At 38.9% G+C, this 27,720-nt stretch overlaps 2 protein-coding genes across 7 annotated transcripts in view; one reads left to right on the forward strand and one right to left on the reverse strand.

The window, feature by feature from the left end:
* Positions 1-115: 115 nt before the first annotated feature.
* NOP14 (NOP14 nucleolar protein) lies at positions 116-25,747 on the reverse strand. The gene is made up of 18 exons (XM_030008932.2): positions 25,208-25,747; positions 22,940-23,074; positions 21,348-21,489; positions 20,642-20,787; positions 20,075-20,212; positions 18,405-18,527; positions 17,060-17,191; positions 15,397-15,700; positions 13,967-14,097; positions 13,632-13,717; positions 11,866-12,001; positions 9,858-9,959; positions 8,905-9,058; positions 4,182-4,341; positions 3,193-3,340; positions 2,134-2,252; positions 765-920; positions 116-419 (listed from the first exon to the last, which is right to left on the reverse strand). Exons 1-18 carry the CDS (start codon positions 25,403-25,405, stop codon positions 320-322), a joined length of 2,610 nt encoding a protein of 869 aa, XP_029864792.1. The 5' UTR covers positions 25,406-25,747; the 3' UTR covers positions 116-319.
* Positions 25,748-25,966: 219 nt separating this feature from the next.
* The window catches only part of GRK4 (G protein-coupled receptor kinase 4), a 43,631-nt gene continuing 41,877 nt past the window's right edge, over positions 25,967-27,720 (forward strand). For all 6 annotated transcript variants that reach the window (XM_030009063.1, XM_030009072.1, XM_041123526.1 and 3 more), the window contains exon 1: positions 25,967-26,277. In XM_030009063.1, the coding sequence (XP_029864923.1) occupies positions 26,226-26,277 (52 nt within the window). In that variant the 5' untranslated portion in view covers positions 25,967-26,225. The remainder of the gene's footprint in view (positions 26,278-27,720) is intronic.

Below are 27,720 nucleotides of genomic sequence, written 5' to 3' on the forward strand. Positions count from 1 at the left end.
GTTTCTGTGTAGTTCAAGTTCAAGTTAGACTAACACCCGGTCACACACACACTTAAGAATTCTGATTATTCATCCAAATATTCTCTATTATTAAAATAAACAGAAGTATGCCATATACAAAAGTGTTATTTTTATTTTCTTTATGGAAACCTGTGGATTTTTCCAATAAGCAGGTTCACTTTTTCAGACAGATCTGATGATGAAGTATCCTCAAAAGGAATGCATCCAAAGAATGCAATTAAAATCTGTTCAAAAGCTGTAGGATTGGGGTATCTTTTATGGCAGTAAAAACAAAGTTTCCTGCTGTAGATAGTCCCAATTAATTCTTCCCTTTTTTCCTTTTCATTGCTTTCCATTCACCTTCCTGTGTAGCAAGACTACCAAGAAGCTCTTTCACTTTTCTTTTTCTGGCTGAATCTCTGTAAAACAGTCAACACAAAATATTTCAGATAGATTGTATTAGGGAAAATAAGTAAGTATATTTAGACAATAATTATTAATTTATAAAAAGCCCCCCAACTCTTAAATTTCACCAACACACTTTAAATAAAAACAATCTGCATATTCTTAAACTAAAGAAATGAAACTGCAAAGTTGAAAACATTTTAAATTATCTCTACTGAAAATGTTTGGTTTTCCCCAATTTGTCCAATTTTATTCATTTTAGTATGGTTGATCATTATTGTCAGTCTTGGCACGCAGCAAAGAAATCAACACACAGCAGAACAACTCCCAAACTGCTGCTGAAACAAAGGCTACATTACCTCTCCATGATTTCTGAAAGTTGCGTTCTAGCCAGAAACTGGTTATCTTTCCGAATCTCACGAATAGCTCCTTTAAGCTCACGTTTATGCTTCCGAATCAACTGCTTTCTTTCTTGCTCCTTCTTGCTGCCTCCCTGCTTTCTTCCAAACTCTAAACTGAAACGAGAATGTATGTGTGAGCACAGAACACCTTAACAAAAACAACTTTTTCATGTTTATAAGGAGTGAGTTTTTGTATGAATATTAACTCAGTATTGCAATTCCTGCATATTATATGATTAACTTGAAAAATAAGGAGCTGCCCAATGAACATACTGGAAAAACACTCACCAGAGTGCATGTCGTCATCATGCAGACAACAAGCAGACAACATTTACACTTCAATCCCCCATATGCAGCCTGCATTTTGAACAGACTGAAAAAGCTAGAGTAGAAGAATGAAAGACATCTGGAGAAAGATGGAATCTCCCAATACATTTTAAGTTTTTGTAGACCTTCTCTGCAGATGAATTCTACAGAAAAAGTCTGATCAGTTACTTGAGGATAAATGCGTACAGCAGAGGAAAGCTGTCCTCTTCAATTACTAGAATAAATAAGGCAGACAATTTATGCCCCTGTAGATAACCAACATGGCTAAATAAGTCAGCAGCCAATATAAAGCAAACTTCCTGAATCAGAATACTGTCTATTATCTACAAAACCAAACCAGTGTTATTAAAATTTAATTCCAAAACAGAATATAAAAATGCACATGGTCATTGCAAACTCTGTAAAAAAGGGGAGAAAAAAAACCCCATGTTTTTTGTCATTGCTGCTGTTGGAAGGTAGAAAGCTGCTTGGTTTGGGGAAAGAAAGGAACAGGGCAAGTATATTTAAAGGTACACTTAATCTGACTGATTATTTGTTATGATCTGTGATGCGAAGTACAGGAATAGTCTGCCCTATCTTTTGTACTGGTGAAGCATCCCTCAGTACTTTCACAATTCATCCTTACCTTCATATAGTTCATATACATATGAACTACTCACTCTTGTTCTTCAGACTTGAGTGCTTGGCAGAGCATTCAGTAAAGCACCTGACTAGATAATAACAACCTCTTTTCATCTTGAAATTTATTAATTTACAACTGATTATATGGGCAAGAGTTGACTTCCAGTGCTATTTTTTCGACAAAACAATCTTTGCTCTATTCCTTCCTTTTTCTTTCCCTCCTTACCACCCAAATAGCTGGTCCCTTGTGATTTGTGCACAAAGTCTAGCAGAAAAACAGTTATCTGGTTTATGTCCTGTTTTCCAAATCCTTCTAGCTTGCTGAAAATCTCAACATTTAAACGCACTTTTCCTTTGCATCAAGTGTTGCTTTACTTACACTTTCACAATTTTAGGTGTATACTGCTTCAATGGCACTGGCTTCTTTTTCTCACAGATCAGTGGGGTATAGTGTTTTACTTTGTTCTCTAGCTCTTTCAGAGCACTATGATACCATTCCTGAAAATGCAAATCAAATTAAAACTTTAAAAGCATATCAAAGACACCATAATTCACAAACTATTGTAAATTGAATCAACAGTAATGTTCTCCCTGTAAGTTCTTTTTCTGGGTAAAATCATTGCTATTCATTAGGACATTGCTAACACTGAAATGCTGTAAGCCTTCCAGGCTGGACAATTTTTAAACACTTTTGAAAGTCTATTAAGATGGTATCACAGACAATCAGAAAAGTCTGCAGGTAGTTTCACCTAACAGAGGAAGAGGCAAGACTAAAGCCAATTTAACTCAGACTCTGCTTTTCTGGGTCATTTTAAGAATGATTGTTCATTTTGTTTATTTTGATGGCAAAAAATACAAGCCATTTTGCATCATTTACGTTACAAAATCTTGTTCTCTAAGGATATTTCATGATGCCTCTTTCAGGAGAGGACAATTCTGCTACATTCAGAAGAGACAGATTAAAAATTTGAACCTCATTGCTAGAAAATAAACAACTGCCCTGTTTTAAGTAAGGTAGCTGACCAGGCATTATGTTGTTAGATTTACTTACACGGTTATAAATACTACCTCATGAATTTGGCACATGTATTTGGTTGTACCAAGGTCTTACAGATTCATTACAGAAGTACAAGAGCAACTGGATGACCAGACTACTGTTCTTACAAATTAAGTCACTCATGGACTGTTACATTATTACAAGCTAAGTGCTAGTCTCTTCAATTAGAGGGGCAAGACAAGATACACAATGAAAAAATATCTTTTCTAAACATTCTCTGCTCTTTGTTTTTTCAACAGAAACATCACTGTGATTTTTGAAGAGCACAGAAGGCAAATACCTGATCCTTGAAAAAATCTCACTGATGCTTATACTCGTTTTTTGTTAGTTCTTATTAATAAAACAAACATATTAATTATTTCATTCCTGAGGAACACATACCTGCATTTTTTCAGGATATTCATTCACTGGCACATGTTGTGCAAGGAGAATTCTGACAGGATGCATTATTTCATGGAACGATGGTAAAGACTCGTACAGAGATGCACATTTTTTAATAAGGTCAAAACACAGGGCTAGACATGATAACCTGTTAACGCACAAAAGAATTAACAATTTCACTTGCAAAAACTGTAGTGGATTTTCAAATAAAATGAATCTAATTAATTAAATTTGGGAGTGTTAGCAGCATCTATTATTAAGACTGCTTGACAGAACCAGTTACAAGCCTGTTTCTAGTTGTTAATTCAGACTAAAAATTTCACTCTGCTAAACAAATACCCAGAAAATCCAACAGCAACTAATCTTTATGTCAGTGTACAGAGCACAAGCCAGTATTGTGTCTTTGCCACTTATGTGGAGTAAGAAGTTTTTATACCGGTTCTACAAGTGTTCTGGTATTGGTTCTGAAGTTCTAAAATTTCATTGAAACAGAATTAGTAATTTTGGTTTTGGGTTTTCTTTTTGAACTTCATAACAAAACACTTACTCATCCCTGAAATGTTGTAACATAACACATGTGCAAGGTGAAAAATGAGGCTGAACATGGTTAATGAACGTGTTTAATTGTGGTCTTTCCTTAACTTCAGTGTTTTATTACTTAAGTGACACTTTCTAACATAGTCTTTGTATGTAAATACAGTTATTTGCTTCTGAAGAGATTGACAGGTCAAAGTACTGAGTACCTCCTCTATCTACATCACCCTCGTCAGTTCACAGCTATACTGAAAAGGAATGGAAGGGCTGAGCACTCCAACAAGCGCCCTGCATAATGTTCTGGCAAAAGATTAGCAGTTTTATATGCGGCAGAGTAGCACCATAAAAATAAAGCAGAACAACTCACTATTCCTATTTTTACTCCAAAAGAGCACTGTCATTGAGATTACCCAAAAGATGATACGGTATTTCTTCTGTTCACATTTCCTACGTACCTGATATGATTCATTTCTGTTCTGCTGGTTTCCTTTAATCTAGTCACAGTACTTAATGGCAGATTTTCCTTCTGCCAACTTTCCAGATCCTTCTTATCACACACCAAAAGCAGTTCTAAATTTTTACCTACTGGTGTAAATGGATGCACTACAGTATACCCTAAAAAACAAGAACAATAATCATTAAACAAGATCAATTCTAAGCATCATTTCTGAAGGAAGAAAAACCAACAAGTCTTTACATTTTCAATCATACTGCCTTAAAAAATACTTTATCAGTATTAGGTTTGTTTAAAATAAGGGAAAACACTGGAGCATGGGTGCAATCATAGGTAAGTGCTCTAGCCACACTACCCAAGTCACAGAATGCAAAGGTAGGGACTTGGAGAATGAAGTACTGCCCACCACAGGAGAAGATCAGCTCCGAGACCATCTGAGGAACCTGAAGGTGCCCAAGTCCATGGGACCTGATAAGATGCATCCGTGGGTCCTAAGGGAACTGGCAGATTAAGTGGCTAAGGCACTCTCCATCACATTTTAAAAGTCATAGCAGTCCAGTAAAGTTCCCAGTGACTGGAAAAGGGGAAAAATAACCCCCATTTGTAAAAGGGAAAAAAGGAAGACCTAGGGAAATACAGGCCAGTCAGTCTCACCTCTGTGCCCAGCAAGATCATGGAGCAGATCCTCCTGGAAACTATGCTAAGACACATGGAAAACAAAGAGGTGACTGGTGACAGCCACCAGGGCTTCACTAAGGGCAAACTGTGCCTGATACATTTGGTGGCCTTCTATGACGGGGTTACAGTGTTGGTGGATGAGGGAAGCGCAACTGATGTCATCTACTTGGACTTGTGCAAAGCATTTGACACTGTCCTGCACGACATGGTTGTCTCTATACTGGAGAGATACAGATTTGACGGATGGACCACTCGGTGGATAAGGAATTGTCTGGGTGGTCACACTCAAAGAGGTGCAGTCAACAGCTCAATGTCTGCATGGAGACCAGTGACGAGTGGCGTCCCTTAGGGGTCCTTACTGGAACCAGCATTATTTAACACCTTTGTTGGCGACATGGACAGCGGGATTGAGTGCACCCTCAGCAAGATTGCCGATGACACCAAGCTGTGTGGTGCAGTCGACATGCTGGAGGGAAGGGATGCCATCCAGAGGGACCTTGACAGGCTTGAGAGGTGGGCCCATACAAAAACTCATGAAGTTCAACAAGGCCAAGTGCAAGGTCCTGCACTTGGGTAGGGGCAATCCCAAGCACAAATACAGAATGGGCAGAGTGATTGAGAGCAGCCCCGCAGAGAAGGACTTGGGGGTATCAGTGGATGAAAAACTGAATATGACCCAGCAATGTGCACCTGCAGCCCAGAAAGCCAATCACATCCTGGGCTGCGTCAAAAGACACGTGACTAGCAGGTCGAGGGAGGTGGTTCTCCCCCTCTACTCTACTCTTGTGAGACACCACTTGGGGGACTATGTTCAGGTCTGGGACCCTCAACATAAGAAATACATGGTCCTGCTTGAGTCAGTCCAGAGGAAGCCCATGAAGATGATCGGGGGCTGGAGCACCTCCCATACAAGGACAGGCTGAGAGAGTTGAGGTTGCTCAGCCTGGAGAAGAGAAGGCTCTAGGGAATCCTTACAGCAGTCCTTACTTGAAAGGGGCCTACAGGAAAGATGGGAAGGGACTTTTTTAACAGGGAGTGTAGTGATAGGACAAGGGCTAACAGTTTTAAACTGAAACAAGGTACAGTTAGGTTAGATATTGGGAAGAATCTCTTTACTGTGAGGGTGGTGAGACACTGGAACAGGTTGCCCAGAGAAGTTGTGGATGCCCCAGCCCTGGAAGTGTTCAAGGCCAGGTTGGATGGGGCTTTGAGCAACCTGGTCTAGTGGAAGGTGTCCCTGCCCATGGCAGGGGGGTTGGAACTAGATGATCCATTCTAGGATTCTAAGTATGGGGAGAGAGAAGACATGTAGGTACATGTCTACCCTGTGGAGAACAGGAGGCACAGTTAAACTGCCAGTGAGGATGGAGTATTGGATATGCTTAGGACGGACAGGCAGGAATAGGACTTTCCTATGGAATTACAAGTAGAAGGCTTTGACCAGAAAGTGGTCAAGCAGCACAGTGAGCTGGAGCAGGGAGAGCCCACAGTTGCGGTACATCACTGAGCCTCTCCTGTGACCTCTCAACATGGGCCCTCAGATGCATACTGTGAAGTCCTCTCCCACTCCAGTTAAGTAGTATTAAAACAAGAATAGCATGGAACACAGAATATATGCTGGGGCAGGGCATACCGAAAACACTTAAGAATCACTGTGCTTCTGATCATAAACTGATCTGTGAAATGGTACTTATAGAGCAACATGAAAGAAGCATCTGAGGAATTTCATGGCTAAGGGAGAAAATAATTTACAGCCTTTGTGCTGGACCTTTTTTTTTCCTTCGTCTTTGTTTTCCTTACCTCCTGCAAGCTTGCAATGGAACTTACTTCAAAACTTTTTCAAACTGTAAGTTAAGATTATTTACATGCTCTAGAACCTATACAGGGCTCTTTACAGATAGGCCGGAAGACAGTATGTTTAAATAATGATTCATAAGGTTTGAGACTCAAAGTTGTGAGAGATTACAACACACACAGACATATGCAAAATCAGGAACTACGGTACATGAGTTTTATTATCTGCTTTACTTGTGAGAGGATAGCAGATCTCATTAACAATTCCATTAGCTAAGGCTATCAACAATGACAATTCCTTCCCACTCCCTCCACCTCCAGCTCTTCTCCTTTTTTAAGGTAATAGTCTCTTATGAAGTTGTACCCCATATAATTTCTTCATGTCAGAAATTTATGGATCAAGCTCATAAGATGAAAACAGTAGGAGTTCTATTTTCTGATTCTACTTACTGTCAAAATTGAACCCCAAGAAATTTTTTGGTGTGACAGTAGATCAACATTCCAGAGAACTGGATGTGTGCTCATTTAAAAATATTCTGTGTTGACAGCCTAACCACCACATTTATCAGCAATACTTTTGATAACTTCAAAACATCAGTATTGACTGAAAAATTCTTGAAGAGAACACTGTGCCTCTAACATACCTTTTATTGAACTTTTCCTCACTGCTAACAGAAACCAACACCATGCAAATTTAACTAGTGCAAAATCATTAACAGAAATACAAAGGAAATTTAAAAAAATGGTTAACACGTGATCATCAATTACCATTAAATATTTTAAAATAGTTTATCTGATTTTGCAGAATCCTATATTTTAACTGCACCAAAAACTTCTGTAGATCAAACACTCCCAAGAGATAACAGAACACAGAAAATACTTTAAGTGCTATGTAACCCACCCACTCCATAACCTCTTCCCACTTCTAAGAGTTCAACTGTCTGTGTTCTGAGAATCCTGGGCTTAGCTCTGATGCAGCCCAGCTGTGTAACCTTGGCTTACACTTCAGAGGAAACTGCTAAGCTGTGAGAAGCAGCTGGGAGAAAGTCTGTAGGGTACAGCCATACAAAATAATAAAGGTGAAACTGCAGTGCTAAGCTTGTTGAGAAAGGAATCATTCGTAGATCAAAAATTCAAAAGAAAAAAATGCCAGCATGAAAAGGCATAAAAATCCTAAAGCGGGGGGGGGGGGGGGGCGGGAAGCAGGGAGCTGCAAAGCAACCACTCAGTACTACTGAAGATGTACTGGAATACTGCAGCAACAGAAGCTGAACCTTCTTCACCAGACTGATGACTACCTAGAGAACACAGACTCTTCAGGTGTCTTATCAAGAGTGACAAGTGTATTAATATGTAGCCTACAGATCATTAAATCCCAGATGTTTTGTGAGTTTGCCAACAAATAATTGAATTTTTCACTTGAGAATATCCTGCCTGCAGACTCTTCTCACACATGCTAAGTGACACTCAGAGTGACCTGGGCAGAGATACTAACACATGAATTAGTTACTATGCTCTGACAAAGCTCCTCATAAGTAATTGTCACTAAACTTGTCAACAAAAAAGCCCCATATCTAGAATAACTTTAAAGCTAGAAATGAATCCAAAAGAAAAAGCTGAAGAAAGAGAAAGACTGGCAAATAAAAATCATTTGCTAGCATATGGATCAAACTGAAAAGACAATTTTATTCTCCCTGTTGTCTATGCAAGTTGCTAAGTTTACACAGTTATGTTACAGCACAGACTAATCCTACTTGTGGGGATAGCTGCCCTCTGTTACACTACAACAAATCTATGTCAAATAAATAAAAAGGAAGAATACCAACTTTGAGATATAATTCTTATTTATCTCAGCAATAAGGCTATTACCTGAAGAGAGAGGGTATCTGCAGCATTAGCTGCTGCCTCACTGTGAAGATACAGGGTACTCATCAGGAATCCATTAGGGACTGAATTTCAGAGGACAGTCCAATCACACAGTCTATTTAGAACAATATTGCAAAAATACTGCACTGTGGGTAACATGACTTAATTTCCTTTAATAACTGCAGTTCTTTCCTTCCTGTGAACAACACTAGAGGAGCTAGTTCATAACAAGGTCCCCAAGAATCAAGGTTGTGTACGGCTAACCTAGCAGATGATTTTGGTCTTTTGTTCAAAACAATAAATTCAATGTGAAATATTCTTATTGAAATTTAAAAGATAAATCCTAGTACTAAAATTTATTACTCATTTACTCTAAAGAAACTCACCCTGGGCCTGTTTTTTGGGTAGAGATATGTGAAGTACTCCAAGAAGAAAATTGATGAGTTCTGGTACAAATCGTCTGGAGAGAGATACATATTCCAGGAACAAACAGCATACAAATAACCCTTTAATAACATCTTGCAATGTTGTGATGCGACACTAAAAGGGGAAAAAAAGCACAAAATATTAATAATTAAAAGTCTATACATCACAAAAAAGCAGAAATCTCCCCAAAAGCAGAAATAATTTAATAAGTTGTATACATTTAAAATCTGTAAAATTACACCCTTTGGACTCACACGAAAAACATACTGGTTTTCCCTTGCCCTCACTAAAGAGTATATGCAGATTGAGTAGGAAGTCTGTCAGAACTGGTTTAGCCACTAGAAGGTGCTAAACCACAAACAATAAGTTCTTCAGAAATGAGCTAAGGAAATGTACAGCTCAGAGCAACTCCGATATCTGACAGTAATAGAACAAAAAGGCTCAAGACTTTTGAAACATATAAACAGGATATTTGGATAGAAAAATAAGGACATATTTTAACTGCACTGCAATGCACTGCATTAGGTACATTTTCAAGGAAAACAAATACTGCCAATTTTCAAGTAAGTGTCTTCAGTAGGAACAAATTCAATATATGGAAGAGAAATCACTAATGAATGATTTCAGACTGTATCAGTCTGTTCAATTAGTCCTACATAATTTGCCATATAAGGAATTCTTGTGTGACAGCTTGAAAAAATGTTTAGATATGGTTTTTTGGGTTGTACTATACTCTGCAAGGGTTTTTTCCTCTTCACTTTTTCTTCCAATTACTATCTGTGACTATACCAAACAAAAGCTGCCTTTTCAGTACATTTCCAATATATACATTAATGCTAACACATACATTTGGAGTGCTAGGAAGAAACAAGGAAACAAAGTTATAATTTGAAATACAACATCATAGACATACCTTAGTAAGTAGCTGACTCATGTACATAAAAGCAGGTGTTACAACTGGATGCCAGAAGTCAGAAGTTGGAAACAGCAGGGATGTAATTTTCAAATAAATAAGCTGATAGCACATAAAACAGAGTAAGGCAAAATATAGTTAAGACATTATTCCCAGGATCTTGACTTTACACATATGTAACTGATGAATGAGCAACTGCCATGTAGTAGTCTAAAAATACTACAATATAAATCATTTTGAGAAATCTGATATGATACATGACCTATTTGAGACGACTGTTTAAGTTACGTGAGAAAATGGAACATGCATTATAGGCCTAACATTGCATTAATTCAACGAGGCAGCTGAAAGAACAATCAAAAAGGAACTACGCCTCCCAACCCCATTTACTCCATAAGAAAACCTGACCCCTTGCAGTCCACCACAATCACATACTCTAACACCTCAAACAAATGAGCAAGTGGCTACACTTGCTGAAAGGTGTCACAGGTACTCAACACAGACAATTAAGTGACCAGGATCCTCATGCACTAGCATACATCAAAAAATAACAGCTGCAGCCAAAAGAACTAAACAGTGATTAGGTACACTTTTACTAAAGGGGACTTATTAGGAAGCTGCAAGTGACCTCCTGTCAAGACCATAAGGATGTTAAACATCAGTTTCGAGGTAATTCTGAAAATTATCTAAGTGGATATTTACACAGTAAGCTAGATGCAAGTAAAGTTTTATTGTTTCAGCTCTGTTTCTCGCTATGAGATTTCTGTTGTAAACAACTATTCTCCTGAACTGTTCTGGTTACTAAATACCACAGTACAAATTTCAGGTTAGATTAACTATAGGCACATATAAGGTCTACTAACACAACCAGTCTAAGGAACATTCATTTAAACAAGTGCTTTGAGAATGGGAGAGTGATATAATTCCACCCTAAAAGATAATGATGGCTTGAAACCAGGAAAAGTCCACTGAAGGGAATGGAAATCAGAAGTGTAATTGGTGTTGTAAGGGTGACAGTGACAAAATAAAAATAGAAGTTAAAATCTCTCTACAATACATTTCCTGCAAAACCCAAAACATCCTGAATAAAGACTCTTCAAAAGAACTCAATATAAATATTTTCCAAACTGTAAGAACCAAGTCTTCCAAGCAAATTCTTCAGTCTATTTTCTTTCAATAGTCTAATTATTCCATTAGGCAGCACTGCTCCATCAAGCTGGGAGACAGAAAACAAGTAGCTCCCTTTGGATTACTGACTTATGGTTTGTCTTTGAAACTTTTTACTACAATAAACAAATACTCATTTCCCACATGCTCCATTCTTGAATTTCCTAACAGCCATTTATCTAGACACTGAAAAAGGAGTCAGTTCACATTTAGCATGGCCGCTGAAATTTTCAAATATTACTAATATAAGAAGGAAAGGTCAATTCTGAGTCATTAATTTAGCAATTATGATATATAAAGTATATTAAAAAATGCTGTATTTTTATACCCGTAATAATATTTCATTGTTACTTTTGTTAACCTAGGAGACAGTGCACTTCTATGGAGCACTTTTTTTTAAACATTTGTACTTAACACAATTAAAGAAATCAGGACATAACTGACAATATCACTTCTTCCTAGAACTACCCATTTAAGTTTCATCAGGAAAACAAAGAATGTTCTGCTATGAAAACTGGAGTGGCAATTTTAAGGTATTTTCCTTTTATTAATATCATAGAGTCACACCTCTATTCTGAAGAACATATCGGGGGTGTGTGTTTGTTTGTTTGTGGTTATTTGTTTGTTTCTTGGGATTTTTTTTGCTGTTGTGGGTGTATTTGTTACAATTTACCTCCAGAGAGGCAATTTAAATTATTGAGAAACCTAAAAAGTCATAGATACTAATAATTCATTACATACTTTGAAATATAAAATTAAATTTAACGTCATCTCACATTTACTGGCATTTCTGTACTAATGGAAAGAACGAGAGATTTTCCTAGCAGTATGCATTCGTTACCATGTCTAAACCTGGAAATGTTGCACGGCCTTTGACTTCAATTACTTCTGCCATATCATGTGCAGCGTCTCGAAGGATAAACTTAATGCTGTCACTGGCTGCCTCAGGAAACATCTGGCAAAGATTGTACAATGGCCTATTAACAAGAAATGTAAGTCATAATCAAGTTACACCATTGATGTTAATAAGAACTGATTTTAAGCACCTGTAGGAAGATTTCTTGTGTTCCACCTACATTATAATAATAACAAATTCCCTGAAACAAGTATAAAGATTATTATTGTAATACTTTTAGTTTACAGAGACATGTATTTTTCATTGGGCCTTGTGAGATAATCTTTGATTTGGTGGTTTCTAAATCTTAAATAAAAAATAATTAAAAACTTTTAAATACATTCCCAAATCATCTGCTATGGTTAAAACACATCCTTCTGATTCTACTAACTCTACATTTTACCGCACTGAGGTATGCCGGCACATACTAGGCAGCCCACTACTCTAAATACTCTTAGGCAATGTTAAACAACGTGCGAGGCAGCATGTGGTTAGCAAAAATTGTTACTGAAAACAAGAAAAAAATACCCACAAAGTTAGGTCAGCTCCTGGCCTATGGTTAGTGCCTACAGAGAGATGTAGTCAAAAGTCTGCCTCGTCAGAGTTTTCCCAGTATTTTCAGTTAAAAATGTCTGTAGTGATATTAATAAATCCCAGTTCTAGAAAACAATCAAAATGTGTTTACACTTTTTTACAAAGCCCCAGCATGTGTGACAGTATCAACGGGTCAGTGCTCTTGCTGACGAACGCAACAGACCAATTAATGCTAAAGCTGCACATAACAGATTTTTTAAAACTTATTTACTTTAGCATAAAATAAAAAGCATATGCTGAAAGCTACATACAAATAACTCACTGAAAGAAAGCTGTTTAGCCTGCAAAGTCAAGATAGGAATCACAGACTAATTTTGGTTGGAAGGGACCTTTGGAAATCATCTGATGCAACCCCCTGCTCAAAGCATGGCTAACTTCAAAGCTGGATCACGTTGCTCATGGCTTTGTCACGTTTTGTGTATCTTCAAAGGTGGAGATTCCACAGCCTCTCTGGGAAACTTGTTTTAATGTTCAGCATCTCTGATGTGAAGATTTTTTTTCCTTACATCTAATTGGAATTTCCCGTGTTGCAGCCTGTGTCCATTGACTCTTGTCCTGTGCTGTATACCTCTGAGACAAATTTGGCTCTCTCGTCATTATAATTGCCTGTCAGGTATTTGAAGACAACAATGCTAAATTGACAACTTCCTGCAAAGTGTTTATTTGGAACTTCTGTATGAGCTTACTATAACACTCTTTAATTCCATTTTCATCTAGTTCCCTGAGTGAATTCTCAGAACAGAAACCCCTGGAAAAAACAAAGTTGCAAAAGGAACTGCACACCATCATTGCAAAGCTTAAAATCCTTAATCAGCAATCTAAATAGCTTCATATACAGAAGTGTGCATGCATACATGGTATTATTTGTCTACTACCCATGAAAAGCATTTTGCAGTTCAAAAATTACATTCTGAGGTTTTGAAAATGTCTCAGTACAATTAATAGCTCACCAATACATGAAACAAAGTTAAAACACTATAGAGCTGCAGAGTTACCAGTTAGTTGCCTACAATCCCTATAGAACTATTTGAAACAAACAACATGCTAAATGCTTTACCCTAGGTAGCTTTTCTCTTTAAATCATAAAGGAGCAAAAGTCCATAGGATTTATTACTTACAGGACTAGTTTGTCAATTGTTCTGAGCTCTGGTAAATCCAGAGTTGCTAACTCCCCAATATACTCCAAAAGAAAGCCAAACAATTTCTGCAAGAAGCACAGTATGTTAAAATTATTAGGATTTTTTCTTCATTGTACATATTCTTAAACAGCACAAAAGAACAGTGATACGGAAGTTAGAAAATGAAGAGTGGTATGTTGATTCTACTGCTACTTACAACATAGAAGCATGTATGTTTTACACTGCTTCCTGAATACTTACTAAAACTCACTCTGGAATTCAAAGTTAATTTTAAACTTAAAACAAAACAAAACAAAACAACAAAACCTCCATACTTCCAACTTTGCTTTGTTTCCCACTGCAAGGCTTGGATGATTGCATTTCTGAATTCTCTCCAGTATAGTAAGCTGTTGTTCTATTGTTCTTCCAGCCAATAAAGAGTTAAATGTCTCATAGGACTCAGGAACTAGAAAGTAAAAACAAAAATTGACCAGGCAAAAATCTCAAACTTAACATACTTAATTCAAGTGAACATCTAACAAATTTCCCATTTGAAAATGTTATTATTCAGGAAAAAAGATACCATACAGCTTTTAAATAATCAACTTTTAAACACTAATAACCTATCAGCATATATATAACATTATATAGATGAACATAAGTAAGTAATGTAAATGTTTTCAAGTTATTAATATTCAATCCCTCCTGTATTTGTTGCCTGAGCTGTGCACAACTATGTTGACACACACAAAGCAGAACTAAACTTAAGCACACATTCAACCATAAATTTACCATAATGCAATCAGCTCTATGTTTAATTCATACCTAACTAGCTTTTGTATGAAGGATATTAAGAAAAGTAAGAATCTTGCCACTAATAGAAAATAATTAAACAAACAAACAAACAAAAAACAACCTGGCATATATTTAGTCTTTTGCATAAGTCCACATGCTAGAAAACATCCTAACTGGTTACGTTTTTTGAGTTATTTTAACGTGACTGCTTTCTGGTTAACACAAAACCTGAATGCAATTTAAAAGGCTTTGTGTAATAAGTTATCTCCTTTTGATGGAAAAATGCAAGCACTGAAGGAAGTTGTTTGAAAGGTTGTTTAATCTTGTGACAGATACTTTTGTTAGAGAAATCTACACTAGGACAATAGTTAGATGCATTATGTACTTAATATTAATGAATGTTTTCTGTACTACTTGAAAATGCGCCTCCTCCTTCCTCCTAGGCACAGACCCAAAAGGAATCAAACTTTGAGTGTCTAACAGTACTGCAATGTTATGTCACAGGGATTAAACCTCAGTATCCTGCCTCTCCGAGCACCTTCTCTGACAAAAATGTCAGTCCAAACACTAGAGAAAGTAACCTTTTCTCATTTAAGTATAGATAATAGACTACTATTCTGGCATCCCTTACGCAAAACACCAGAACTTTGGATTCAATGTGTTAGTGGCTTTCAGAAAGGGGTACAGATCTCTTAGTTTTTCTCCCCAGTATTTATATTTCAATTCTAAGGCTGCTTGGAGGAGCAGAAACAGCCCTGGCATGAAACAGATCTGGTTCCCATTGCTCATAGCATGACTAGGGCTGATCACTAAGAACAGCAGTTACTGACTACTCTTGGAATAGTAGAAGACAACCTTGAAGCAAAACTTCATTGATGAACAAGAATATGTAAGATCTTACAGGGCAGAGATAGAAACTGGTTATAAACCCCCTGAAGACAACAGATCTCTGGATCAGTCCTTCGCTTACCAGCAAATGTATAGGGAAGCTCCGATTTGGCAGCTTCCATTTTTGGATCTAGTTCCTTCACATTCTGTGATTCATTTTCATTTGTCTTGTGTTTTTTCTGTTCTTTATTCCCTGTAGCTTCTTCTTCGCTCTCAAGGTCAGATTCAAGATCAGAGTGGCTATCTGCAGCAACATCCTCCTCATCTTCATTAGCAGATTCTTCCTCACTTTCTTCTTCATTTTCATTATCTTCCTTCCCACCTTCCTCCTCTTCTTCCTCCTCATCTTTTTCCTGCTCTTCATTTTCAATATTAATTTTTCCATCCTGTCAGTAGAGAAAATAAACCAGTTAAAACACCGATAAAGGGACAGCACCTTGCACTGATAAAGGGACGGCAGCTTGCAACCATGCAAAGCTATCATTAAATACACATGAACAGGATCTGAGCCTTGCTACACTGACCAAGCAGTGAATGGCAGTAGTGCTGGCCAAGAAGGGATACTCTCCTTAAAGAGAACATGCATACAGATATAAGAATAGTAGGGTATTTCCAAGGGGCTGTAAGAAACTGGAATAATAGGACATAGTATATGAGGACTAAAAGAATCAACACAAAAGTAAAAACTAGTAGCAGATGATATGAAAAAAAAGATTCAGCATCACTTACAGAAGCATTCTTGGTTAAAAATAATACATTCCTTCTATGTATTAAAACAGCATATCAGATAAATATTTGTTCCCATCCTTATTTTATTAATCATCAGTTTAAACTCACATTCACCATTTGTATTCTCCCGCTCGAGGACAACAGCAGTTCCCTTGCTACTTACATGTGAGAGGATAAGAGGATCAGTATGCACACGTGTGCACCACAGTCAGGGTGACTCACTACACCAGCTTTAAGGTTATATTGCTCTGCTACCTTAATCAAAGCTACTTCATAGGGGAAGGGTTCTTTCAGAAACCCACTCATCCTCAGGCTGAAATTTGGTGGAAGCCATTTCAAATACAGCAGGAATTAAAAAAATGACCGGAAGTGCTAAAGCCCTCTCTTCAGCCCAGCAGGCTAACAGCATAGAAGGCTACTATAATAGCAGGTGTATAGTCAGTAGATCGAGGAAAACAACTATTCCCCTCTACTTGATACTTTTAGGACCACACAGAATACAGCATCCAGTTTTGGGCCTTCAAATACAATAAGGACATCTATAAACTGCAGCAAGTTCAGCAGAAAGCCACCGAGATTGTCAGGGGGCTAGGGCACTTGCCCTGTGAGGAGAGGCAGACCTGGGCTTGTTCAGCCTGGACCAAATAACCACCTTCCAGCACCTGCAAGGGCGAACATTGAGAAGGCAGAGCAACACTCTTTATCACAGTCCATGGCAGGAGAACGAGAAGCAACAGGCCTAAGTTGAAACCAGAGATGTTCAGACTGGATACAAAGAGAAACTTTTTCACGGTAAGGACAGTCAGTGGAACAGGCTGCCCAGGGAGATGTGCAGCCTCCATTCTTGGAGATTTTTCAGGAACAGACTAGATAAAGCCCTGAGGAAACTGGTGATTTCATAGCTGACCCTGCTTTCAGCAGGAGGTTGGACTAGAGGTTTCCACAGATGTCACTTCCAAACTGATTTTCCTATCTTCTTTTCAGAACTCTGAAAATTATGAAGTTTTAAACCTTACCTTGTAAGACAATAAACACCTGTCATCTTTATCCAGGATAAAGCCGTCAGCTAGATCATCAGCTGATATGTGGCTGGGTTTCTTTTTATTCACCTGTTCATCTATTCCACGCATTCGACGTAGTCGATCTGCCTGTGTTTTAGAAGAAATACCGCAAACAGATCTGAGCCATCTAGATCAATCAGGTAACTACACCAGAATGGAAGATCCCTCAAATACTACAGCTAAGAAAATCAAAGAAAAAAAAAAGTTAACTGGGATTACTCAGCAAATTGATGAAAAGAAAAAACAGAAACTTGAGAAATTATGGGCAAAAGCTGATGATACCTTATTTTTTGTGGGGAGTGCAATCCAATAAGAGCACATAGACAACTGGATTAACTTATTTGGAAGGCTTTAAAAGTGGCTTTATCAGAAATATTATGCTCTCTCATTTTAAAATTTATCTGTCTTGCTTATGAGACAATGTGTCATTACTAGAAAATGTAAGCTTGTAAAGTGTTTTATGATTCTGCAGTGTTTATCTGTGTTTCCCATAGGTGTAAGAAGTTCGTGGTAAACAGAACCATATCCTAAGATTTTTTTAAGACATGCTAAATCTGTAAATAACCTCAATGGGCAATATCTGAACCAATCATTTACAAGAGGATTTCCACCTGGGCAGCCAGATAGACTGTGCATCAAACATGATGACAAGAACAGAAAAGAAAAAAAAAAAAAATTCTTCTTTCTGAAGGCTACTGAGCTGTTCTGAGGTAACCTGAAGGTACTGAATCCCTGCAGTCCTAAATGTGTCCCTAGTATACCAAAACAAAAAGAAAAGAAGGGAAAGAAACATTTACCATATTATTCAATCTTTCCCTGAGACCCAGAGCTCCATGTAATAGAAAGAGCATGCAACATTTCCCAAGAGAATACTATTCCTATGCAAAGCAAAGCTATATACATGCTACTGCTGGAAGACTCTTGCAACACCAGAAGAAAACAATAAATGACTTGCCAGTGTATTAATTCAACTGCTGTGCAACACAATGCTCCCCCTTACTCAGAAGCACCTCTCAACTCTGAATAATTTAAAACATTTAAAGGCAAATTGAAGTGATAGCACATTTTTATTGAAGAAAGATCAACTCATTTCATAACCTTCAATAGTCACGTACTAAGCCTATGTTTTTTGTTGTAACATCAGATTGCAAACAAAACACAAACAGAAGATTTCCTGAATTCACCCTCTGAAGAACTGCAATTTAGTACAGCCACTTTCAATCTAAGGTCAAGCAATGAATATAAGTGGTCACTCCCAAAAGACAGGCCACAAAACAATCTAAAGCCATAAATGGTATACCTCCAGCTTCTGGAGTCGTGCCTGCTCCTCTTTTGCCAATTCTTCTTCTGTCTTCATCCTTTCTGAAGGTTTTGCTTTCATCTCAAATCCAAGTTCTCGAACAATCATATCATATTCATCAGGCTAAAGAAATATTTATATAATTGTTTATTATCCTAAGTTTTATTATTCTGCTTTGCAGCCCCCCCTCTGCCAGTCTAACAGCTAAGAAATAAGACTTTTAAGATATAAGGAAAAGCCCATTTCCAAAGAAAGCTGCAACAACATTCAACTGAGTATTAAGACAAGGAATGGAATGAACACTTGAATAGAAATTATCCTGGAATTTCCCCCTCCCCTATTTAAGTTACTTACAACTGAAAAACTTACAAATAGTATCTAAAATAAAAACTGGTTTACTTATTAATTGAAAAACTTTAAAATACTGTTTATTAATAAAATACTATTTTCTCAAAAAGCAGCTAGAATTAATAAATTTATAGTTTACATTTCACTTCATACTGTCAGACATTAGCTAAGTCTTTGTTATCTTAGTTACATAGATGTCTACCTTAAAGAAAAGAAAAAGTGACGCGGATATTCAGTGAATTTAAGGAGCATACTTAGGAAAACAGTCACTAGCAGAGATTACACTGGACTTGCGAATAGTCTTCTTGATACCTGCTTAAGTCACTAAACCATACAGCTTCTCTAAAATTCAGTTCTAGGAATTTTTCTTCTTACACACGACTAGATAATTTTCTCCAATTCAATGTTAATGTTATAGAGCATTACTAATTCACACTTTGCATCCTTGATAATTCTTAAACTGGATCCAGACATATGAAGCAAGGGAATCTAATCTTCCTTTTCAACAAGCTATGATGACAAAATCTTTGTCTAAGATACCACACTACCAACAAACTAGAGTATTCAGCATGTTATGAAACATCTTAAAAACAAAAATGAATACATCAGAATATGAACTTTTGATCCAGTATCTTCTGTTTGTTATTTGAGATCAGTTTTAACATAAAACCAGTTCATTATTTCAATCTTTCAAAGACTGAATTCTACTGCCAAAGAAAAAATGGAAATTCACAATGTTCTGCAATGTAATACAAAATTTCTACAAGAAAAAAAATAGCGCAATGTATTACAATACCTATTCTTAGATTTAAAAGTTCATTTCCCTTAGTAAAAAATATGAATGATAGAAAAAGCTTTGACACCATAAGATATCTATTAAAAATTTAAATATTTTCATTCACTTTTTGTACAGACAGTATCCAATTTACAACAAGGAAACGTTTGCTGTCAAATAAAAGTTGGTTTATCCAAGGAACGCTGCAGAGGCATTCAAACTAAGTCAATCTTCTCAACAATTTTAGTTCTTCAAGAAAATGTATTTGTTAAAAATAAGCTGTAGCCAACAGTGTTGTTCAACCTGCAACCTCTCTCAGATTTGGTAACTAATGAAAAGCAATAGGCAATTAAAATCAGATAAATCATACAAAACCTTATATTCCTCCAACTAACCAAACTGTCCTAAAACTGTAGCATTCCTTCAATGTGAATAGCAGGCAACATTTTATTTTACAAAGAGATGAACTTTGCCTTATGCTTCAGCCACTACAAGTCAAAACCACAAGTTATTAGAGCAAAAGAAAGCAGTCTAGCCAAAACCTTACCTTGGGTTTTTCTACTTCTTTGTCCTTTCTCTCTGACTTCGGGGTTTTGTGGGCAATAAGGGTTTGGATTTCCTTCCAGTCATGGTCAAGCTTTTCTGTGAGTTCTAATGCACTTTCTCTCTGAGTTTGCCTCTCTTGCTAGAAAAACAAAACAAAAACAAATGCAGCAGTTATGTTCAGATGAACATGACATAGCATTTACAGCGTAATACCAAAATGCTGTCTTTAGCAAATGAATAATTTTAAATATTTAACATTTTAAAGGTGTAAACATTCTTTGTGGAAAAAGCAGTATAGAGTTATGCTGAATGGCACATGGGTTGCATACAGAAAACAAGTTAGAAGTCAACAAAAGGGGAGATCTGGGGATACAAAAAAACCAGCAGATATTCAAGCATATCCTAAAATGCCTACAAAGTCAGATGGACTTTATTCAAGGAGCTTGCACTCTTCTCCTAGACAGCTATCTCCTTTGTTTTCTATGACACTACTATTTTATTCTGCAAAGACAGAAATTGTGACAGCTGCTTAATCATGCTCATTTATAGTTCAGGGCTAAAAACTCACCTTTTCTTGTTTAGATTTGGCTATCATCTCTTCTATGAGTTCCTTCCTAGATTTAGGTTTTTCCTCCTCTTCATCTTGCTGCCCACTTGATGCTTTTTTACGAAGAAGGCCTCCACCCCCTCCAAAGTGAGCAGCAGTTAATTCAGCTAGAAAAAAAAAAAAAAGCAGATTGTGAATCCTTTCCAAATCCATACAGAAGTGCTAGAGTGCTGCTGGGACAGTATCTCCCTATTCTTTGAGAATGGGAGCAATTAAAACTATTGAATCAAGCATGTGCTATTCCCATCCCTATGGGAATGGCCATACCAAAAGAGATTGATGCTAGACACATAATTTACGCTCACATTTTGTATGAGGTAGGAACGTATTTTTTTTCAATATTTTAACTAGTATTTAGGTGCAGAGGTGCAAGAAAGCAACATGAGAACTCACACTTCAGAGTCTGCCCAAAGGGCTCGAAATATAGGTACCTATTGTATGCTGAAAAGCCCATAGATTAAAGAACCTTGCCAGGTAGGTAGTACCAACTTAACATCTGCTAAAATCCAGAGAGCTGTTCTGTGTGGGGTTAAGAAGTAATCAAATCTGGCTTAAACATCCCAATCAGTTACATAATATTCTTTTTCATTAAAAGACAGTACTGAATGAATGATGTACATGTACCAACAATAAAACCAGCAGTGGGACACTAGCCGACATGTCTTACCTGACAGTGTTCCTCTTTCTTCTGTGTCACTGTCACTATCAAGAATATCATTTAGTTTTTCAATTTCTGCCAAAGATTGGCCATAATGAGTCAATTCCTCATCTTCATTAAGATTATAGATATTCTTCTTTCCATAATTTTGCTAAAAATAGTAAAACAAACCAATTAAATAAAAAAAAAATTTTAGTTCCCAGGCAACAAATTAATAAAGCCTGTATTTTTAATGCTAGTTGAGGAGATTCTTATTCCAATATTCTGCTGGAACAGAACACTAGAATAAGAGCACTACCAGGCCAATACTTTCATTCAGATACATTAAACCTTAAGCGAGGGAGTATAATGTCTCTCTTATTCTTATGTACAAATGGAGTAACTCAGAAAAACCAAGGAAGCTTAAGTTTTATCTATGTATCAGTAACATCAATTCTTCCTTACTACATTTCATGCCTAACAAAACAGACTTTAACCTATAAACATTTTAAGTAGAATATGGTATTACACTACTCAGTTCTGGATACTGAGTATGATGAGGCAGAAAGAACACTACTGCACATACAACTTACATTACAGAATGACAGCAAGTTACAGAGTTCTTCTAGTCAGCAAATGAAATGGCTGCTGTTCAACAGCTGTACTGGAATCTCAAAGCATACTTGATGGTGGTTGCCTTTTCCTAATTCAATTCCCAAATCATAGTAGTCAAAGCAGTCAAAGAAAACCAAGCAATCAATGAATCTTCTTAAAACTGTCTTTCCTGCATATCAGTGCTCAAAGAAATTTCTGCTTCAAAAAGTTGTCTTGCAAAACCAGAAAGTTTTCATGAAAAATTTTGCATTCCCACAAAAAATTGCTTTTTCATAAAAGTTCCAAACATATAAAATCAAAAGGAAAGCATTACCCTGCAAAACCCTTTTGTGCTGGTTTTGGCTGAGATAGAGTTAATTTTCTTCATAGTAGCTAGTATGGGGCTATGTTTTAGATTTGTGCTGAAAACAGTATTAATCATACAGAGATGTTTCATTATTGCTGAGCAGTCCTTACACAGAGTCAAGGCCTTTTCTGCTTCTCACCCCACCCCACCAGCAAGTAGGCTGGGGGTGCACAAGAAGTTCGGAGGTGACACAGCAGGGACAGCTGACCCGAACTAACCAAAGGAATATTCCAGACCATATGACGTCATGCTCAGCATGTAAAGCTGGGGGGGACATTCAGAGTGACGGCATTTATCTTCCCGAGTCACCGTTACGCATGATGGAGCCCTGCTTTCCTGGAGATGGCTGGACACCTGCCTGCCGATGGGAAGTGGTGAATGAATTCCTTGTGTTGCTTTGCTTGCGTGCGTGGCTTTTGCTTTACTTACTAAACTCTCTTTATCTCAACCCACGAGTTTTCCCACTTTTACCCTTCTGATTCTCTCCCCCATCCCACTGTGAGGGGAGTGAGTGAGTGGCCATGTGGTGCTTAGCTGCCAGCTGGAGTTAAGCCATGACACCTCTGTTAAGGTGGACACTCCCAACCTAAAAAGTCAAGTGTTTCTTGTGGTTTGGGGTTTTTTTTTGTTTGATTGATTGTTTTAAATTCCTATACTTTACCTGTCTTTCCAAAGTGAATCGTCTGATCATCTTTTCCTCTGGACTTATTTTGGTGTTATATTCACCAAAACGTTTATCTTTAAACACATTTGTCTTTTCCCTTTCTTTATATTCCTTCAGTAATGTTTGGGTACGCTAGAAGAAAAAAAAAAAGATCAAATTAAAAACCAAAGATAACAACTACTTTAAAAGCCAAGGCAAAAAAGGCTCCATGGTATCCTGGCAACATAATCTAATTTATCAGAATGAAATGAAAGAGAAGGAAAACAAGAAAAGAGATGGGAAGCTCATACAACATATTCAGAGTCATTAAGTTCTCTTACAAGCTGCCCATATGAAGATAAAATATGATACACTGTATCCCACCTTTATTTTATCACATATAAAAACTCTGCATTGCCACTGAAGAATTCCAATTTGTCTGAAGCTTAGTATACAAGAATAACATATTAAAGAAAGCAAAAAAGCCCCAATGTCAGCTGAACCTCTTTTGGTCTTGTCACCTAAGACCTAAAAACCACCCCAAGTGGGTACATACATTTAACTCTCTGCTTTAGTGTTGAGCACAGGGAGATTATGCATCAAAGCAGTAAAAGGAAGTTTAGCAGACCTATATGAGGTAGTATGTGCTGTATTTATGGTACAGGTAAGGAGACAGGTTTACTTTTCAATGCCAGTGAACTAATTAATGATAAGCATTTGATTTACCTTACTGTTAAATAAAACTCAAAGACCTTAAAATGTGATATTAAACATTCATAAAGTTTTCTAAAATCTGGACAAACAGTAATGAAGACTGAAAGCTAATTTATAATTTCATGCTGAAGATATTTATATAGTTTCTAAAGAAAGAACATGCTGGCTGTGTTTAGACTGAAAAAAATCCATGTTTATTAAAACATGTTAACTGATTCTTACGGAAAGGTACCATTGCTATTCATATTACCATGAACTCACAGACTGCTGCACTGAAAGAGAAGGCTGAGTTTCCTACAAGAGGCCTCTGCAGCCTCACTTGAGCATTCACAGCTTTCAGATGCCGCTGTAACCGACACCAGAACTCAGGTTTAATTTTAATCTACTACTGTGCCATTTCTACCTTGTATTTACTTCTCACACAGAATATATAAATTAGCATGCAGCTTAAACACTGTGCATGAACTTTAATATCTCTCAATACCTTGGATATGGAAAAGTACTTTTGTTTATCAATTATTTGATGTCCTCTCTCATTGATTACTTTTACTGATAAAAACATATGTAATGCGTCACCTCTCAATGCATGCAAAATGATAAACCATCCATTTCCTTTTGCTGCACTATTTTTAAAAAGAACTTCTCTTTTCAGTAAGTGCTTTGAATTCTGTTTGACAACAGATTGTATGTAACATGTCAGAGAGAATCTCAGGGACAAACTTTCAAATTATGCTTTTCTCAGCTTTAACAGAATCTAGAGGTTTTAACTTGTTTCCTGATTTGTTTGAAGGGATAGATCATAAAAAATTCCAGTGCTTCATTCAAGGATAGGGTAGGTTGCTGGAATCCCAGGTGCACAGAACAACACAATGTTCTCCCTTATGCATTACAGGTTTTGGTCAGGTAGCTAGTGATGTTAGTAGAGGAAGAAAAAGAGGTAATTTTAAAACAGTGTAAGGATAGAAAGATTTACTCTCCTTAAGTTGTATGGTCATTCTTATGAGAGCAATGAGGACAGATCATTATTTTGCATCCCAACATACTTCTACAATGTAACTATTTAACCAGTGCACAAAAAGCCATCTGCATGTTTCCAAATCAGTGGTAGTTTCTTTGTATCTACACATTTCTCACTGCATTCAGACCTTAGTGCCTGTTCAAGCTTTCACGATTACAGCAACGTTGCACGATTATCAAGAAGCTTAACATCCTGCAGCAACCAAAACTGACCAACATAATGAACACTTGTAACCACCTGCACTCTGGTCCAGTATTTGCTTTCTGACAACATGTGCCGTTGTATTCCGGACGTGGGTAATTTGAAAAGGCAATATTCTCACACACGTGATAAAGGAGACTTGCACTACTGAACCCTGTGCATTGCAATGGAGGGAAACATTTTCAGCAGACTTTTCATCATCATCTGAGCAATGCGAGGTGACCAGCCACTCCTCCTGTGCACGATGGAAGTAGTCTCCTCTCTCACCTGAGATGGCTCCATGCTTACCACCTCTCTACCACAACTATATCTACAGATGCCACCCTTCCTCCGAACTCTCAGTGTCCTCTTACCTTCTTGATGGCCTTGGACCGTGAGACACCAGGCAGCCCCACATCATTCTTGGTCTTCCTCCCCAAGATGTTAAACTTCTGCCTGTTGACCTTCACCTCAAAGGGGTTGCTCTTGACCACGGCCATAGCTAACTTCACAGGGCCCTTGGCTGCAGAGGGCACCGAGACCTTTCGCTTCCGCTTAGCTGCCTTCCCCATTTTTGGTTTGGCTGCCTGCGTGGACGCGTGTGGGGACGGAGAGGCTCAGTACTCACTCAGCGTGCGGGGGCCAGGGCTGGAGGTGCAAACAGGGCGAACAAAATGGCGCCCGGGGAGGGGGGCAAACGCGCCCGAAGTACCCCTCGGGCCTGACCACTGCCCTCCGACCGGTGCCAAGTCACCCGAGAGCTGCCCCCGAGCCCCGTGAGAGCCGGCGGGGGGGCGCGGAGCGGCGCAGAGGAGGGAACGGAGCGGAGCGGTAACGCCGCTCCCCCACAAACCGGCGTGCCCCGGCGCTACCACACGCGCATCGGCCGCCTCGCACCTCTCGCGAGAGCTTCGGCCAACGATCGCGAGATTTGCCGCTCCTCTCCCCTCCCGCTTTGGGACGAGCCGGGGGGGAGGCCGGGAAAGGTGTGCGCACTACATATCCCAGCAGGCCTCGCGCGGCAGCGCTGGCGTCTCCCCGGCGCACGCCGCGCTCTGCCTGCTGGGAGTTGTAGTCCCCGGGAACGGGGAGGGGGCGGTGGCACAGGAGCGCAGAGGCGGGGCTGGCTGAGGCGGGCGGAGGAGGGCGGTCGAGCCATGGTCGGGGCGGGCGGTCGCTGCCTGCTCCTTGCCTCCGCCCTCGGGGAGGGGGAGGCCGGTGCCGGGGCGAGCAGCGGGTGATGGGGAAGAGGCGAGCGCAGCGCTGAGGTCCTGCGGGGCCGGATGAGCGGAGGCTTGGCGTCGCGGCGGTGGCGGGGCTGGAGGAGGGGGCGAAGGAGGCAGTAGGGGCGGCCTCCACTCCGGCTGCCCTGAGGGGAAGGAGCCCCCGACCATGGAAATCGAGAACATCGTGGCCAACACGGTGCTGCTGAAAGCCCGAGAGGGTGAGAGCCGCGGGGCGAGGCGGCGGGGGGAGGCGAGGGGGGAGGAGAAGCGGGAGGGCGAGGCGGGGCGGGCTGGGGACGTACCGAGGGGGAGGAAAAGGGTCTGAGGTGAGGGGGAAAGGGGCCAGCCGGCAGGGGGGAGAGGAAGTGATGGAGGAGGAGAGGGTGGGGAGGGAGGAGAGGCTGCCGGGCAGGGGGGTCCGCGCGGGGCGTGGACCCCCCTCAGGGGCGGCGGCAGGAGCTCTCCCTGCTGCAGCGAGTCCCGGGCAGTGCCCTGAGGCACCTGCCCTGCTCCTCCCGCGGGGTGGATTTGGAGTTACTGGCTTGTGGCTTGCATCTGGGAAAAAAAAAAAAAAAAAAAAGCCCTTTTCTCCTTCGCCCTTCTGGCTCTTGATTCAAATCGTGGTTTTGCTGGATGTTTTAAGAAGATCGTTAATCTGTAGTTCTCAGTGTATTTATAAATATGTATGCATGTGGGTATAAAGGACAAAGTGACATCATTCTATGATTCTGAATCTTCTTTGGAAGAACCTTGCTCTCTGTCTTGCTGAAATTCCTGCCCGTGAAAAACAGAGCTGGTGAACACTACCTGTATTTTGCAGTCGACTATTTTGTGTTAACCTAATATTAAAGTGTGCTGTTTTCCATTAGATTAATACTTACAGTTTGATTCCCCAGAACATCTTGACTTGAGCATTCCTCTCCCAACTAACAAACATTTTGGATAGATAATAAAATTTAGTCTAGCACATGGTTGCTGTTTAAAAAAAGTCCTGAAATAAGATTGTCCTGCTGCTTTTTCATGTATATAACTGTCCATTAAATGGCCACTTGAAAGCCTCTCCAGATTACCACTGTACTCAGGGCAAGTATGTTTTTCAACTATGAAATGTGCATATTCTTTTTGGATTGGGTCCTACTTTTCTTAATTGTGTTGAGAAGTCCCATTAGTTTAGCTGGAGCTGTTTAAAGTGAGTAAGAACAACAGAATCTGCCCCTGTATGTTTTGCAAGTTCCTCCAACTCTAAATGGGTTTGGCACTTACGCCATATGTGTATCCAGTTAAATTTGCCTTAAGCAGCAAGAGAGGAAAATCAGCTTTTTGACTTTGAAGTGGGGTTTAAAAACCAGAACAGTGATCACAATTTTGGGCCATTTCCCAACCTTAGCTGAAAAGACCACCTCAAACTAGAGGACATGTTTTGGCTGGTTTCACTGACGGTAACATGTCTGTGGTGGTGCTGCCTGAATTTGGAGTTTACATTGAAGTGATCTGAGAAACGAAGGGAAAGTGGAATCTGGCTCAAAACTTTACTGTGCCCAAACCCTCACCACAAAGAGTGGAGTGGTAATCTGGAAAGGCTTTTAAGTGGCTGCTTAATGTCAGGTTGCCTCTTTAGTTAAGGTTTCACTATGTTTAAAATAAATTATAGTGGTAGAACT

Source organism: Aquila chrysaetos, chromosome 1, assembly GCF_900496995.4.
Source record: "Aquila chrysaetos chrysaetos chromosome 1, bAquChr1.4, whole genome shotgun sequence".
In the NCBI taxonomy this organism is placed as follows: Eukaryota; Metazoa; Chordata; class Aves; order Accipitriformes; family Accipitridae; genus Aquila; species Aquila chrysaetos.